This window comes from Silurus aristotelis (genome assembly GCF_946808225.1).
Source record: "Silurus aristotelis genome assembly, chromosome: 13".
Classification (NCBI taxonomy): Eukaryota; Metazoa; Chordata; class Actinopteri; order Siluriformes; family Siluridae; genus Silurus; species Silurus aristotelis.
In genome coordinates, this window is record NC_139586.1 from 15,745,339 (window position 1) to 15,761,757 (window position 16,419).

The following is a 16,419-nucleotide window of genomic DNA, read 5'->3' on the forward strand; positions in this document are numbered from 1 at the left end:
GAAATTCCTAGTGGTATATTGTGTGTATATATAGAATGTATCAATATGCTATCAATGTGCTGACCTGCTCATTTTTATATTTAGTGTCGCTTTTTGTTCGACACTGAAGCACTGAATCCGTCACTGACCTTCCCCTCCCCCTCCTCTGTCTGACACAGGGAAGCTGGAGAGTCAGATTCACCAAAGTGCCAAGCGGGGGTTAATGCAGCCAGCGTGACCTCGACAAAGCCACAGAGCGCCCAAGCTTTCAGCCAACAGAAGAGCAGAGCCAGCAATGTCACACTGCAGTGCCATTCACCAAGGGGACGAAGTGAAATCTCGAAGCGAATAATGACACTTTGTGTACTATTTCTGAGGGTTTTTCTCCTCATAAAACTACTATTAAAACCAACTGAACGATACATTGCCCATTTCATTGCAGTTATTCACACCACAAATACAGAGATTCCTCTCTGGGTGGGCGGAGCGATAGCGAGCCGCTCGGCCGAGCACAAGACGTCCTGCTTAGCAAAGAGCCGTTTGTGCTGCAGAACCGTATCGGAGCTGCCCTTCTCATTCGCACCACAATGGCTGTCACAGGCAGAAACACTTAGGCTTTCCCCCCCTTTTCTCCGTTCTCCTTAAAGTGATTGAGGAGCCTCTTGGTGACACGAGCACCTCAGCACCAGAAAGAGCAAACAACTGTGCCAAACGACTCGCCTTAATGACAGCCTTCAAGGAGCCAACAATGGCACAAAGCCACAAGCTGTAAGGTTTTTTTTTTTTTTTTTTTTTTTTTTTTTTTTTTTTTTTTTTTTACCCTTAAACCACAATTATCCAAAAATGAAGCGTTGGCTCTCGTGTGCTGTATTAACTCCTGAATATACCAGTGTGTGTGAGGGGAAGTCAAAACACCGATTACATTAATGCATTTCCATTCAGGTTAACTCTGTCGGTGTATACAGCATTTTCTTATTTAGATTTCCAGTTTTGCTTTCAGTTCTTTCCTTGTAGAGAGTTTTTCCAACATGGTATACTCACAGAACACTAACAATACAGAAAATACAATAAAATAAGGGTTGAACCTAACGATTAAGGAATGATACATAACGAGGTTCTGCTGCAGGAGAATCAGTTGTTGAATGTTGTCATTCAGCCTCTCCAAATTTATCTGCAATTAATGGTATGGAAACAGCATAGTTTTTTGTTAAAATATATATTTTGTATACAGTACAGCGTTGATTAACTGTTCTTGTCAGTTCTCTTGAGCATTTGGGACTTTTACATTTTCGTAACCTTTGGCTTGAGTGTAGTTTTACACACTGGTGTGAAATAAACCCCTTTATCGTTGCTTTTACAAACCCGGAGAAAAAAACCTCCATTAAAAAACCCAGTGCACTCAAAGGCTGGTATTTAAGGAACTCAACACATTGGGGAGTGATGATATAGAAAATGTATTCCAATTTTTCGGAATATTTATGATGTGTTTTTAATCCAAAATCCGTTGCATTTGATGTGTAGTTTAATGTGTTTACTGCACAATGCAGCAACTGTGAGCTTTTCCTTTTGCTCCGACACGCCACCGGCAAATAAAATTAAAATGATTGTTGAATTTAGCCACAAGGACATCAGTGATCAGAATTCCTCTTGAAAAATTACAACATTTTCACATGATTAAAGAAAATGGTGTCTTGCCTCCAGCCACTTAATCAGACTCGGCCATCGCCACCTCCTACAGAGAGCTCAGGAGCTCTTCTCATGTCTCGACGCAAAAGCTCTTTTTTTTCAGGGTTGCCTGAAAGGAATTCGTAAAATAAATAAATAAAAAAGACAAATCGGTTTGATGAAGAGCTTCGGGAGCTCGTGGGCTGTGCTGTTTCCGTGTGATCTCTAGGCCAGGTATTAAATTCAAATTCGAGTTTTTATTAACACATTCCTAAGCTAGCTTAAACAAACAGCGTGGGCCATTAAATGCGCGATTGGACTGTGTGAAGGAGCTAACTAGCTCGTGAATAGACTGGAGGTTCGCTCTTTGCATGTGAATGAAGGGGAGAAAGTTCGAGGTTAGGGCTGGAAAACAGGAGCATCAGCCGAGACTCTTCCTGTTCTTAGTCAGCAGTTCCCTTCGCAAGCCTAGCATTTCCTCCCTGTAATCTGCAAAAAAAAAAAAAGCCCAGACCAGAGTGAGAACAACCTCTCAGAAGAGATGAGAACAATCGATATATATATATATATATATATATATATATATATATATATATATATATATATATATATATATATACAAAGTTCGAACCTTTTTATTGCTCATTTAGAAGTTAGAAGTGTACACCCATGAGTACAACTGAATAAATCATACTGCTCTGACTGATAAAGGCTTCTGGCAACGTTCGAGGCAATAAACGTCACTTTCTCCTGATCCCCTTCGAAATTTACTTCAGTAAAACTGTATTTAAGCACACGATCTTTTCTATCTAAAAAGAATAATCCCTTCAGCTAACTTACTCTGCACTTTTTTATATTCCTTTATGAGACATTTATTGTGTAAAAGTCACAGCTGTATCTTTTTCTCTCACTGGAACGTGCTTGTAAGCACTTTTGCTTCGCCCCTTATTAATTGTCATGCTGCTGAACTCTAATAGTGCTGGGGAGTTTCGTTTCGGCCTGATGACTGATGACACCCGGTAGTTTCTGGGGGGGGGGGGGGGGGGGGATTCCTTTATTTAGGAAGCCACTTTGTTTAAAGCAGGCCAGCAGATAAATAAGCATAATAGATTGGTTCAGTTGAGCGCTTGGGACCTCGGCTTTTAGATTTGGTCGACCCTTGGCTTGTTTATAGTTTTGCGAGCTGTTACAGAATAAACTCGTTTATCAAGATGTAGAGGGGGAAAAAATAACTACTGCATCAAAAGCCCCGAGTGTGTGTTGTGGGCTGTGAAGTTTTTTTAATGACGGCCTGTCTCCAAAGCGTTTTGGTTCTCTTATGTGTCCCCTGGTGGTCTAGTGGTTAAGATGCAGCGCTCCCACCGCTGCGACCCGGGTTCGATTCCCGGTCAGGGAACCATCCCCAGCCACTCTTAGTGCCGGTCCCAAGCCCGGATAAATTGGGGAGGGTTGCGTTAGGAAGGGCATCCAGCGTAAACCATGTGCCAAATCAAACGTGCGGAGGATCCGCTGTGGCGACCCCTAACGGGAGAAGCCGAAAAGAAAGTTATACTACAGTGTCATACTAATCCATTTATAGATATGTTGTGAAACAAGTCAGTTCCTTTTGTCACTTTAGCAGACTTTCTCTCACCTCTTTCTTTCTCTCATCTAAAAAACACAAACTTTTTTATGCTACCAAGAAACCAGAAGCCTTTCCTGTGTCTAAAAACAGCTTTAACTGTTACACAGCTCTGACACTGCGCAACAATTCCATGGTTCTGTGTATGTATACAGAAAGAGTAACACATTAAAACGTGCACATTAATATAAAAGTCTGTATATAAACAAACCTGGCCGGTGTAAAGTCTTTGTTAGTGTATTCCTGCTAACACTGAACCCCCCCTCCCCCCCAACCCATTCTCTCCGCTCATGTACTGTACATGAAAAGGCCATGCTCAAGTCAAGTCAACTGGGGTTTTATTGTTAGTCCTCTATATCGCTGGTTTTCTTTGGAACGAAATGTTTCTCCAGGACCATGATGTGCAATAGAACAGTGTGAGATAACTACGGGACCAAAAAACGCACAGAAAAGAACGAGCCATCAGATTTAGGGTTACAGATCATTTCTGCCCACGCGTTTGCGTTAAAGGCCGTCGCAGGATACACACATGAGCTGCGTGATGTGTTTTACGAGAGCGGTTTTCCACCAAGACGGCAGCAAAAGGAATGCAAAGGAGGTTGAATTAACTTCTAGGAAAAACCTAAATGTGCTGAGTAGGCTTTTAACTCACACAATGCGTTGCTTTTTGAAAACGACACAACGGGGATTGGACAATAAGGAGGTATTTTTACTTTGTTATTGCACATATTTTTGAAGCATGTTTACCACTCTGTTGCATCATATCTACTCTCTGTCTACATCTGGGAACTGAGGAGACCAGTTGCTAAAGTTTTGGTAAAGGAATGTTATCCCGTTTGTGTCTGATACAAGATTCCAGCTGCTCAGCAGTTCTGGGTGTCCTTTTTTGTGTTTTTTGTTTTAATGAAGGGACCAAATGATTTCAAAGGGTCCAGACTGCAGGCAGGGAAGTTCAGCACCTGGACTCTTCTACTACACAGTCATGCTTTAGTAATAGATGCAGTATGCAGTTAGCATTGCAACTTTTTTGAGACGTGTTGCAGCCATCAAATTCGAAATTACCTTCTTTTTTTTTAAACCTTAAAATGGTTCATTTCTTTAACCTACACAGTCTTTGATTATGTCGGTTGTTCAACGTACAACTCCTTGAATGAGTTGTTACTATGGAAAAGAATCTAAAACTAGTGCAATAATATAATACAGGAATTTAATCTCGCAGCCTGAGATACTTTGGATAACTAAACGAAAGCATAGTCGAATTATCTGTGCTGTACGAAACTATACAAAAGCATAGTTGAAGTCTGTTTGGTTAGAAAGTTTCGATTCATGTTATATAATAACATTACACAGACGTTAGTTCTGACGAAACATTTGGTTTATATGAACGTGTTCATGTTCAAATAATTTGATGATCTTTCCATAGTAACAGCTCAAATGCAGGGTACATTGGACTCTGTAATTGGTCTTTGAGCATGTGCAATAATGTTATTCCTTAATACGGAAATGCATATAAGGGTTGACATGGTGAAGTTATTTTTTATTTAAGAGGTGTTTATGGCACTGTTAAGGAAGGAGTCTCCAGTATCAGTGCTTTGTAAAGATACACAAAAGGACGGCTTGCTTTGTTTATATCTCATTAACATAGAAAAAGGGTGAGAAACGGCTGTCATGGATGTGAGAAGAAGAACGAACTTGTCTTAGAAGTGTCCCATATCATGCAGTGCATCTATAATTCAGGTCAAACGTTAAATGTGTTGTTTATTACTACTTTAAATCAGCGCTGTGGTATAAGCGGGTAACACATTCCACAACCTTCTGTTAAATGAAAGTAATACACTTTGCTTTTTGCTATGTTTTGCTGCATCACACCATCCCCAGACATGGTCTGTTATGTGTGTTCGGCTACGGATTGCTGTATGTGTATGTGTGAATGTAGTATTAATTCTTTAAGTGGTGATCAGACTACACAGTTCATCACATTAACTTTCATTCATATGCATGTGAATTGTAGATCAGAAATCGAGCTCATTGTGGAGATGTTTCACAGTTCGATGTGTTCCAAAGTTCAAGCTCGGTGAACTCCGACCTGCGATGTGTAGACGTGCGCCGGATAAAAGATCAACGTTTTACAGGGTGACCTTTTTAGAATGTACCAGATAGAGTTGCATTAATTATAGACCCATCACACCATCCTGTTATATCCAAAATGGCTCTGAAAGAATACGATAGAGTTTAACACTAAAATAAATATTTGTACAGTCGCTTTAAAATGCTTCAGGGGACTGAAATATTTACTGCTAAATTGTTTAAGATTCAGAATCAGCTGTTATATTCACAACTTTTTGTTTTTACATACTTCACAAGTCTAGTTTGACTTTCTCTTATAAACTAGGAGTAAAATAAACTCAAATCTGACCAATCAGATTCGAGGATTCATCATCATCACCACCACCATCCTTTTTATTGTCAGCATCATCATCACCATCCTTATCATCATCTTCATTCTCCTCATTGTCAGCAGCAGCATCATCACCATCCTCCTCTTTTTTCCTCCTCATCATCACCATCCTTTTCAGCAGCAACAGCATAACCACCATCATCTTCATCAGTATCATAATCATCCTCCTCCTCATTCTCTTATTTACCAATATCATCATCATTACCATCACAATACTTATCTTCTTCTTCATCATCATCATCATCATCATTATCATCAATTAAATTTGGTTTTATTTGTAAAGTGCTTTTAGCAGTGGACATCGCCCCAAAGCAGCTATATTCAGCATAAAGAGATTATGAGAGAAAGAAACCTTGAAAGGAACCAGACTCAAAAGGGAACCCATCATCATCATCATCATCATCATCATCACTTTCATATTCTAATTGCAACTTTTTGCAACTCACATTTCTGTATACAATATTTATTAAATTCTAGATTGTTTACATACTTCATCTGTTTGGAGAGTCACTTTCACTTTTACATTCTAAATTGCACCACTTCTTATGCACTTTCTGTATACAGTATTTATTGAATTATTATAGTCGATTTAAAAACTCTGCACACATTTCGTATCTGTGTGTGTGTTTGCACCTGACACCAAGACAAATCCCTTGTACTGTAAAGTGCTCTTTGCTGAACGTGGCAATAAACGTTTTTTTCTGATTCTGATCCTCATTCTGTGCTGGTGTGTGTGAACAGAATCTTGTCGGTTGGGATCCAGTTTCCGGTTTTTAGCTCGCGCCGCTCCACGATCCGCGCAGAGTCTGATCCTGGATTTCACGGTGCTCGCGCTGCTGCCGTTTTGGTTACATTGTATCGCTGAGAGAGAGAGAGAGAGAGAGAGAGAGAAGGGAAGAAAGGGAAGCGAGAGAGAGCGAGAGCGAGAGCGGTCGGTCGGAGACCGGGATTGAGCGCGCGCTATAAAGATACGTAGGATTACATACGCGCACGGACAGAGAGAAGGAGAGCGATATGTATAGCGAAAAAGAGATCGCTACAAGAAAGAGAGAATGAACTGATCTGATTGGAGAGAAAGAGAGAAAGAGGCTACGATGTGGGATGTATTGAACCGGAGGACGGGAGGCAGTGCCGGGGTTCCGCTGTGAGCTCGCGGCGCGGTGCCGCGTTCCGTTTCGTGTGAACGGTGATGGTGAAGAGCGCCATGGCTGCGGTCCAGCGACTCTCCGGCCTTCCCTTTCTCTGAGTACTGGATCTGTGTGTGTGTGTGTGTGTGTGTGTGTGAGTGAGTGTGTGAGAGAGAAAGAGAGTGAGTGTGTGCGTATGGGAGTACCGCCGCGCCTCGTGCTGCCCCGTGCATTCTTTTTATTTTTATTTTTATTCCGGTTTCAAGTCGCATTTTCCCGATTTCCTTTCACCTATGGAATGTACACAAAGGTTACAGTCTGGATAGGAGTTTATGATCACCAGGGTGAGTGCTCTTTCTGACTCTAATCATCATTGTGTGTGTCTTTTTATTCCCCCCGTGTCCTTCGTTGTGCTCCTGGAATGCCTGCTATTTATTTCACACTGGGGCTGTGCTTCATAAAGACAAGCTAGCGTTTAGCTCTTAGCACTTAGCACGCTCGCTATCTCTCTCTCTCTCTCTCTCTCTCTCTCTCTCTCTCTCTACCCAGAGCTAGCATGCACACTCGCTAGCTAGTTAGCTCATTAGCAAGGCAGCTAAGTACCTGGTTAGTCCACTCTCAGTGCTTTTTTTTGCACATGTTGCCCGTCTTATAATAGGGTTAGAGTTTATTCTCTGTGTAATATCGCATTTTAAAGTGTTTCCCCATCATGTGTTTAGATAGAAACCGACATGAAAAGAGTTAACGAGGCTCAGGAGAACTTTAACAACTAGTTCAGAGGGAAGTTTTAGGGGTTTTTGTCTCGGTAGCTAGCTGCATGCTAGCAGTATAGACCACTTAGCTACAACAATTAGGGAGCTAGCTGAAACTCAAACAAACCTAAAAAACTGAACCGTATTTATTTTTAAACATTAGCTATGGGTTGTTCAAGGATTGTATAAAGATCTTTAGTTTTAAGTGTAAAATTTTTTTGTTGTTATTGTTTGTTATTCTCTAGAACAACCAGGTTTCTTGGGAAGAAAATATGTAACGCAATCTAGTAAGTTATGTTACTTTCTAGTTCTACAACCTTCTGTATTTTATCACCTCTAACCTCACCTTTAGTCTTTTGTCCACATAAAAAGCTGCTATTCTACTGAATAACCTTCATTCACACCATTAAAGAGAATAGTTACTAGGTAAGTACTAGTGTACTAGTTTGGTTCCTCTAGTCTCTCTCAGGTGTCTCCTCAAGTCAGTAAGATGTCCACCAGAGAAGCCAGACAAAAACGTGTGTTTTTAACCTGACAGCTAGTTTGGCATTAAAAATCATTTCCAAAACGTCTGCAGACTGATTTTAATTTCCTGCTTAATTCCTAAAGAAAGAGAAAAACAAACCCTCTTTTTTGGTTTGGCTGATTTTGTTTGAGTAGAAACGAACAATCGGAGCTACACAGTGGTGATTTGTACCATTTCAGAACTACGTGATCAGTCCATCTTGTGGTGCTGATTTTCCCACTGTGAGAACCTGGTGTCAGATCGTCACAGATCCACTAATGAAGTGATCAGATCAACGAAAAGAAACATTTCACGAATATTCATCGTGCAGAAATACAAATGTCTTTGAACGAAATGCGAAAAAAAATCCCTTGATCATTCTTAGAAATACATTTTTGAGAAGGGACACACCCCCCAAAAAAAAAAAAAAAATTCAAATAAACAAATGTATACAATTGTGTAATATCTGCTGATGCACTAGACATTTCTGAACCAAATGGATGGAAAAGGGGGAAAAAAAGACCAAATCCCCTAATGGTATTTAGAAATAAATCTTTCGAGAAGACTCCCCGAAAGATCTTGTTACAGTACCCCTGGATGTATACAGATTTGTCTGTAAATAGTTTGCAGCAATTTTATCAAAAACAAAACATTAAAATACTGAAAAAAGACTTATTGACGAGTAATATCTACTGGTGTATTGTTTCCTTAATAAAAAAAATTATACCTTTGAACGAAATGAAATTGAAAAAAGGAAGAAAAAAAAAACCCTGATTGTTTTTAAAAATACATTTTTGAGAAAATCCCCCAAAAATCTTGATTGGCCTGGATGTGTACAGGTTTGTTTGTAAATTATATGATGGAGCATTTATGCAAGAAATTCATAATATCCATTTTTTTCCCAGTAATATGTTTGTGTCCTGCATTCGCTCTGGGGGTGTAAATTGGTCCTGTATTGGGTTTTGTAGGTGTGGCTTAATGGAAATCGGCATGCAGGGTTTGAGACGCATGTACACATGATTCTTGGGTTGGCTTTGTGATAACCGGCTTGTAACTGATTAAGATACTGATTATTAAGTAATTTGTTTGTATTTTGAAGTCAGTTTGGTCTATAATCTAAGTACAGTGTGTGTAAGACATGTTAATAACATGTGAAACAAAACCCATTAATTGCCTTTACATAGTCATGAGTTATGTACCATACCGTACAGTGGAGGATAAAATCATTCTCTTTTTTTAATCTCTTGTTTCAAATGATGCCTATTTATTTTTTCTCCAAAATTTCAATTTTGAACGATAAGATCCCAAAACACTGATGCATTGTGCTTCCTCGATTGAGGCACCGTGTCACTATTCATCTCGTCGTTGTTACAAGCTGAAGAGAGAGAGATTGTGGGAAAACTTCTGAGGTAAACAAAAAAATCTGTACACTTTTTTTGGTTATTGGTGGCTCAGCACGTTCATGTTCATTTGGAAATATTGTACTTGAACAAAATACAATGTGTACCATGAATTTTCTGCTGGGTTTTTTTTTTATTTTTTATTTTATGGTAAAGTGGCAATGTGCTGGTTGTGATCATGTAAATTCCCGCTTCAGAACGTGTGAATTTAGAGAGAAAACATGGACACATATATTTTGTTTGTCAGCGCATGTAAATAATCGTTTACTGTGCATTGTAGCAGTTACAGGCTTCAGTGTTTCACTGTCCTGTTCTACTGTCGTGAACAAAAGTTCATGCAACATTTCGGACTGAAACTGCAACAAGGGAGCAACAGTAGGCAATAGCGAGTAGCTTAGCAACAAGCTTGTAATAACTGTATTGTTGGTGATCATCTTCTCAAAACAGTGATTATGTTTAAGGGTAAAGATTTAACCAACTAATGTGACTAATTCTGGTGCTGCTATGAAATGATTCACAAGTAAAGAAGACTGAAAACTTTACAGTATTCAGTGTGAGCTGCCATGATTGTATTGTCATGTCGTAAACAGGGAACACACTCCCCCCACACACACACACACATTTGTAGATGTTTAATTACAAGCCAGAATTGACCTTAAACATGGCGTGATCATTACCACCGACGTAGACAATAAAATACCTATAAAAAAAAGAAAAGATCAATATGAAAAGAGACGGGGCATCTCGCTGGGGGTTACTGCAACGGTGCAGTACATCAGTGTTAGTGGTACAGTGGTGATGATACCAGGGATAAGTGAAGTGTTTTAATAACTGGAATTTCTTCTTATCACTGAGCGCTAGTGAGTTACAAATAACATGCTGAGTAAGCGCTGTTGTGTTCACTCACTTAGTGTTGTTTGCGGTTGCTTGAATTGTGGGAAGATTCATAAAGGAATCCCGCAGACTTCTTCGCAGTTTGTGCCATGGTTAATTGTAAAATACGTCCAGATCTCTGTAAGGTTAGTTTTATTTCAGCATTGTACTGAAACTCGTGGGTTTTTTTTCGCTGTTGTGACTGTCAAATCTTCCTTTTTATATGATATGATAAAATGAGCACTGTGTTGGACTCATATGAGCATCACTACACCAGACACACGGCACCCCGCTAAACCCTGAACGGTCCATCAAGAGCCTCAGTTTGCACCCCGGTATTTTTAGAAATGGTTTTGCTAAAGGCAACACATCAGACTAGAGATCAGCTACACAGCAAGAAAAAATTAGAGTAGAAAGAGGAAAATTGTCTGAGTTTTTATTTCTGTCTGATTAGACGTCTGAATTATAGATCTATAGAAGTATACAGTGTGTCTGCTCTTCTCCAGACAATCCACAACCTCCTTAATCCTCAGGAGAAACGTCGTCACGCCCGACACATTAGCTAATTGGTGTTTACTGACATTCAGACGTTGGAATTTATAGCCTCATGAAGAATCTTTTGTGTACATCTGTCTTTTGTGTGCATCTCGCTTCCACACACACACACACACACACACACACACACAGCGCCTCGTCATTCTGATTTCAGTACAAGTATGAAGAGTATTAATTTGAATATAAATGCTGATTAATTCATTTCTTGTGTGTTTGGTGTCGGGAGCTCACTCGAGCATGCGGGAGAACACAATACATATATATTTGCCTTTTATCAAGATCAAGATCTGTTACACTAAATCAGTGATTAAAAAATACAACTTATTCTAATATTCTTTTTTCTTTTTGCTGCATTTAATTTTGTTTATTTTTATTCAGCTTTTGAAATTTATATTATTCAGTTTTTTAATTGTAATATTGTTTCTTTTTCTACTTCTTCTTCTTCTTCTTATTATTATTATTACAATTATTATTGTGGAAGTTTTTGGCGTTTGATGAATAGATTTGACCTTCAGAATCAGACCATGTCCAAGGTCACTGTCAGACAGTTTAGCATCTCCCACATGCAGTGGTTTGCTCTGAACCAGTTGTACGTAGACACATGACTGAAGTTTAGAGCAGGCGAAGTCCTGTGTCGCGTATCTAATAATACTTTATTAATCTACCAGGTGTAATTACCGAGTCACAGCAAGTGCAGTTCATTCATACACATCTGGTGCAGGACGAATCGGATAAATATCGCAAAATTGCATCTTCATGTCCACGGCAGTGTTTGGATTCTCTGAATTGTGATGATTCTGTATACAGTAGCGCAGTTCAGAATAGGAATAGCGCAAGCTGCTGTTCAGATCGTGACTAAGAAAGGATTTTTTTTTGAGGAAGTGGGAACTGAAATTACGCGAGCGTTTCAACGATCCAGGAGCTACACATGGTTAATTCTATAGACAAACACCATTTCAGAGCAGCTCTGCTTCATTTCACTTTCACTGACGTACAGTTTATTTAGCTAATCTACAATATTGAAGCTGTTTAATTTCCTACAAGCACACACAGAGAGAGAGAGAGAGAGAGTGAGAGAGAGAGAGAGTATTCTCTCGTCTGATATTTTACACCATCATTCTTCTGATGTTATGAATGTTTCAGTTGTAAAAGGTAAAAAAAATTTTGTAGCGATTATAGAAGATAAATGCCTTGTGTGTGTGTGTGTGTGTGTGCGCGAGTGTGTGGCTGTTCTGCACGGCTCCTGTATATTTAATAAACAGGTTTTGACCTTCACTTACATTTTAGTCTTAACCTCTTTATCCAAAGCAAATCAACGCACAGGCGAGCGAGGCTTCAAACTCGCAACCTTCCTGCATTTCCCCCACTATCGCTGCATGTTCTTGCTCTGGTATTCGCAAACAGTGGCTTAATCTACTACAAACTCAAGTGGAGCTGCTAATTGAGGTTTGTCTCTGTGTTAAACTCATCAGCTGTAGATGATGCGGATTTTTGTCTCCGGACTCCGAGGACAGTTAAAATCCTAATCAGCCCCGACCCGCCCCGAGCTCCGATCCTGGCCGATTTCAATACGCTCGATCTGAAACCGTCTGCACTTTATTAGAGCGCCGCTTGCTAGCAGAAACGCAGAGCATAATTAGTTATGATTTTTTTTTATACAGCTCCTGAATGAAAAGCATTAACCTAAGTATGACCTTCTCTGATTAGCAAATTGCAGAGGCCAGCTCTGCGCTAAGCGTCGCTCCATTATATGATTAATCGCTCGCCCCAGAAGCCGAGATATAAAGGGTAGACCCTGTTCGTATCTGCAGCGAATAGGCGTCTGGGGTCAAAATCAAAAGTGACGATCAGGCATCTTTTTTTCTCCATCTATCTCTGGCTTTGAGGACTTTTGCTGTATACTGTGTATTGGGTGATGCTTTTCTTCTCACACCACTTCGTGTAAACTGTTAGTTGTTTAGTGCTTCCTGAAAATCTAAAATCAGTCTGACACCTGCAACCAAGGATCCACCCCCACCCCCCGACCACCAATGATTATGCATTGTGCTTCTTATTCTAGTGGGCTCTGTGTGTATGAGCTCTATTGTATTGTTTAAAGGTTATGTAAGATCTGAGATTTCTTTGGTGCCCGTGTATTCTGTACCGGTTAAAAACAATGTGCTAGAACACAGCAATCATCAGGAAACATGTTGCGCGACTGATCGAATTTAATGCTCAGATTCCTGCCGTTCCCAGAATGCGCGAGCAGACACGGCCGACGTTCTCCCATCCAGAGAAAAACATGGCGAGAAACAACGTGCGCTCTCAGCTGCGTTTCTAAAAGCAGCACTAACGCTTTCCCCCCCCAGTAATAGTTACTTTAGTGAATTAGCTCATATCCCAGAACGACGGCGAGAAAGCGCGTACGCTTTTTTTCAGCGAACGTTTCATCACAAAAGCAGCCTCTCCGTCAGAAGCTTTGTTTTGCCAATTACGTAGGCCGCGAATTGGCAGGCGGTAAAGTGCTGGAGATTGCAGCATCGATCAGCGTCTGCCGTCTTCGAGCCGATTTTAGGTGCTCAGACGCAGCGTGTAGCCTGAGGAGCTGGCGCAGGGTTAAATATCGGCTCTCTGCCTTTCTGCGAGTGTTCAGCGTTTAGGACACAGAGCTGATGCCGTGCCAATGTGTTTCACATCAGTCAGTCATGTGATTAGTGAACTATTGAGTTTGGATGCGATGCTCGTTTTCCAATTCCAAGAAATGTTTTAAGTAAGATTCGGAAAAATAAACGAGTGCATCTCTGTAACTGTAGCCTTTTTTTTTTATTATGCACAGTTTCTATTGTGATATTTCTGCCTTTTGAGAGAAAATGTTTCTAAAGAAAGGTAATGTAGTAGATTCAGTGACAAGAGGCATGTTTTTGTTCTCTTTTATCTTCCAGTCTCCAATAGTTTGAATGATTTTCTGCCATGATCACAAAGTTCCGCTCCCAGGACCTGTGGTGGCTCGTAGAGACTTTATGCAATGATTGACAGGCTTTTCCAAACCCAATCAAACTATTTTCAACTAATACATAGTTTACATGATACATAGTTATACTACATAGTTTTGCTAATTGTTTTTTTTTTCTTCATTTTATTATTATTATTATTATATTCTACATCTATTTCAGGTTATTTATACAAGTGATTTACACAGCAAATACGTAAATATGGTGACATCACATGATTCCGCGTGATCTCCTTTACATAAATGCTCATATTTTAAACACATTAAAACTTAAAGATTTAATTTTACTTAAAAAAAAAATCTGAAGATGTCATAAACATTTACTAAATAAAATATATAATATAATAAGGTAAAATTGTGTAATGTAGGTTTTTTTTATTTTGTATTTTTTTTTTACTTTGATGTTCCAAAATAGTTGATTTATTTTATTTCTTTTCCTGTTCTGCATAATGAATTTTTTTTCCATGTAATATTTGTGGTTTGTGAAAAAAAAAATGTATTATACCCCCTTTGTATAAATAAATATGTAAAGAGCTTTTTCTTTGCCTTGATTGTGGAATAAAGCAGAGGTGTGTTGGAGAAGATGGGTTCGCTAATAATAGCTAAACAAAGGAAAGAAGAAAAGAACAGCTTGCTGACTTGTGTGCTTTAGAAATATAGCAAGAGATTGGTTATAATAAGGAAAGCCATCAGGTTTTTATTCAGGTGCTTTTAGAATGAATCGACCCAAAATGTGTGCACACGCTGTTCTCCTTTTCTTTTTATCTAATAAAAAAGGTATGAATATTTATCTCCATCTTACAGAATGTGTAGATGATCTATTCTTGGTGGGTTCTTCCAGATCAACTCACTGAAGTCCACACTGTAGTAGCGTTTTTAACCATTTAATAATATACATTAGTTTCCATGAATGTTTGATTTTTAGACTTTATGTAAAGCAAACTAAAACAAGAGTTTCACTGAAACTATCAGTTCTCAAATCTCGTCTTTTTAAAATTGGTTCTATAATTACACATACTTTATACGTTTCAGATAAAAGTACTGTTCCTTTTTTTTTAAACCATTACACCCCCCCCCACCCCCATGTTTTTTTTGTTTTGTTTTTTTTCTCAAAGCTGTTTCTTTTCCTTGAAGTCTCTGTAATCACCTCTTCCACTTAGCTATCAGTGACAGGTTACACACACTTGTTCCCCCCCCCCCCCCACATCGTGCTCTTTCCTGACATTTCAGACAGAAGCTCGAGGGATTCCTTAAGTGTCAGTTTAGCGATAACAGGACTCGAGGAGCGCTCGGTTGTCCGCAGCACCGCTCCAGATGGTAAAAACTCACGTCCGACCCGACCCGTGTCGCTCTGCTCTAGCAGGAAGGGCAGCTGCAGGTTTTTAGGCTCGAAGGCTCGGACATCTGCGAGAGATTAGACGACAGCTCCTCGACCGAGTTTAGCTTAATGAATCATTCGCACGCTTTGTGTCCTAAACAGGAAGTGCTGTAACCCCCGAGTCGTCAGGGTGACAAAAAGAAATCCATGAGGAACAAGAGGCTTAGGATGACTTCAAAGTAATGTCAGAAATTAACGTGACTCGCTTGTTAAAAAAGAACAAAATTCAGTTGGCACAATCAGTTTTTCGTTTTTTTCTAATGCAATACTGAAATTTCAAGTATCAGCCGATATGTAATTTCTGCAATGTTTTTATTTTTATTCTTTTTTTTTATTAAATTACTTTGCCATTAAGCTCACACACCAAAATCACCTACATGGTGGTAAGGTATAATGTACATATATAAAAACTGCAATCTGAACAAAGTAGAACTTTCATTTCTCTTTCTTTACATTAAAACATTTCCAGTACCAAAAAGAGCACATTACTTTTCCAAATCCAATTCCACTAAATTATTATTCTTTCATTAAGTGATTGATATCCGATTTTCCTGACTGTCAAATATGTGGCATTTTTAATAAAAGTAGATTGTTTGCTTTTGTTTTGGTCAACAATACAGTAGTGATGAAGTTATGAACTGCTACAGTTTTGCAGCAGAGGCAGTAATGCAACATCACATGGAGATGAAGAGTAACACAGATAATGGAGGATTTTCTTTTGTTGATTCCAGGCAGACACACACTTGTGCTCAGGATGATTTGGATGATAGTATCACACATTGCTGATAGACATCTCGACAGTTGGAGTTTATCAAGTTGGAGGATTTTTATCACTTTGAATAAGACAGAATAAAGTTTAGTTTTTCATTTTTGTTTCTGTTCCTCTGAAAGTTAACATCTGGTGGTCTGAGTGCAGAGGGGAGCAACAATATTTCTTAAACAATTCATTGGTTTGCATGTCCATCCTGCCAAATCTCTAATTTGATTGCTCCAAAAAAAAAAACCGTGAATTCAATTAACACACGTTGTTTTTATGTTGTACAAATAGTTATACGTTTGGTGGAAACAGTTGACTTGGAACCTGTGTTTGTTTTGTGTCTTCTCTTTGATGACTTGA

At 39.2% G+C, this 16,419-nt stretch overlaps 3 protein-coding genes across 5 annotated transcripts in view; 2 read left to right on the forward strand and 1 right to left on the reverse strand.

Annotated features, from left to right (window-relative positions):
• Window positions 1-401, forward strand: part of trip4 (thyroid hormone receptor interactor 4) — a 57,552-nt gene extending 57,151 nt beyond the window's left edge. For both annotated transcript variants that reach the window (XM_083558748.1, XM_083558749.1), the window contains one exon: window positions 159-401. In XM_083558748.1, the coding sequence (XP_083414874.1) occupies window positions 159-217 (59 nt within the window). In that variant the 3' untranslated portion in view covers window positions 218-401. The remainder of the gene's footprint in view (window positions 1-158) is intronic.
• rxfp3.3a2 (relaxin family peptide receptor 3.3a2) overlaps window positions 1-16,419 on the reverse strand; it is a 446,825-nt gene that overhangs the window by 162,670 nt on the left and 267,736 nt on the right. The gene's annotated exons all lie outside the window — the stretch shown is intronic.
• Window positions 6,504-16,419, forward strand: part of znf609b (zinc finger protein 609b) — a 51,530-nt gene continuing 41,614 nt past the window's right edge. For both annotated transcript variants that reach the window (XM_083558723.1, XM_083558722.1), the window contains exon 1: window positions 6,504-7,194. The gene's annotated coding sequence lies outside the window, so the exon portion shown is untranslated. The remainder of the gene's footprint in view (window positions 7,195-16,419) is intronic.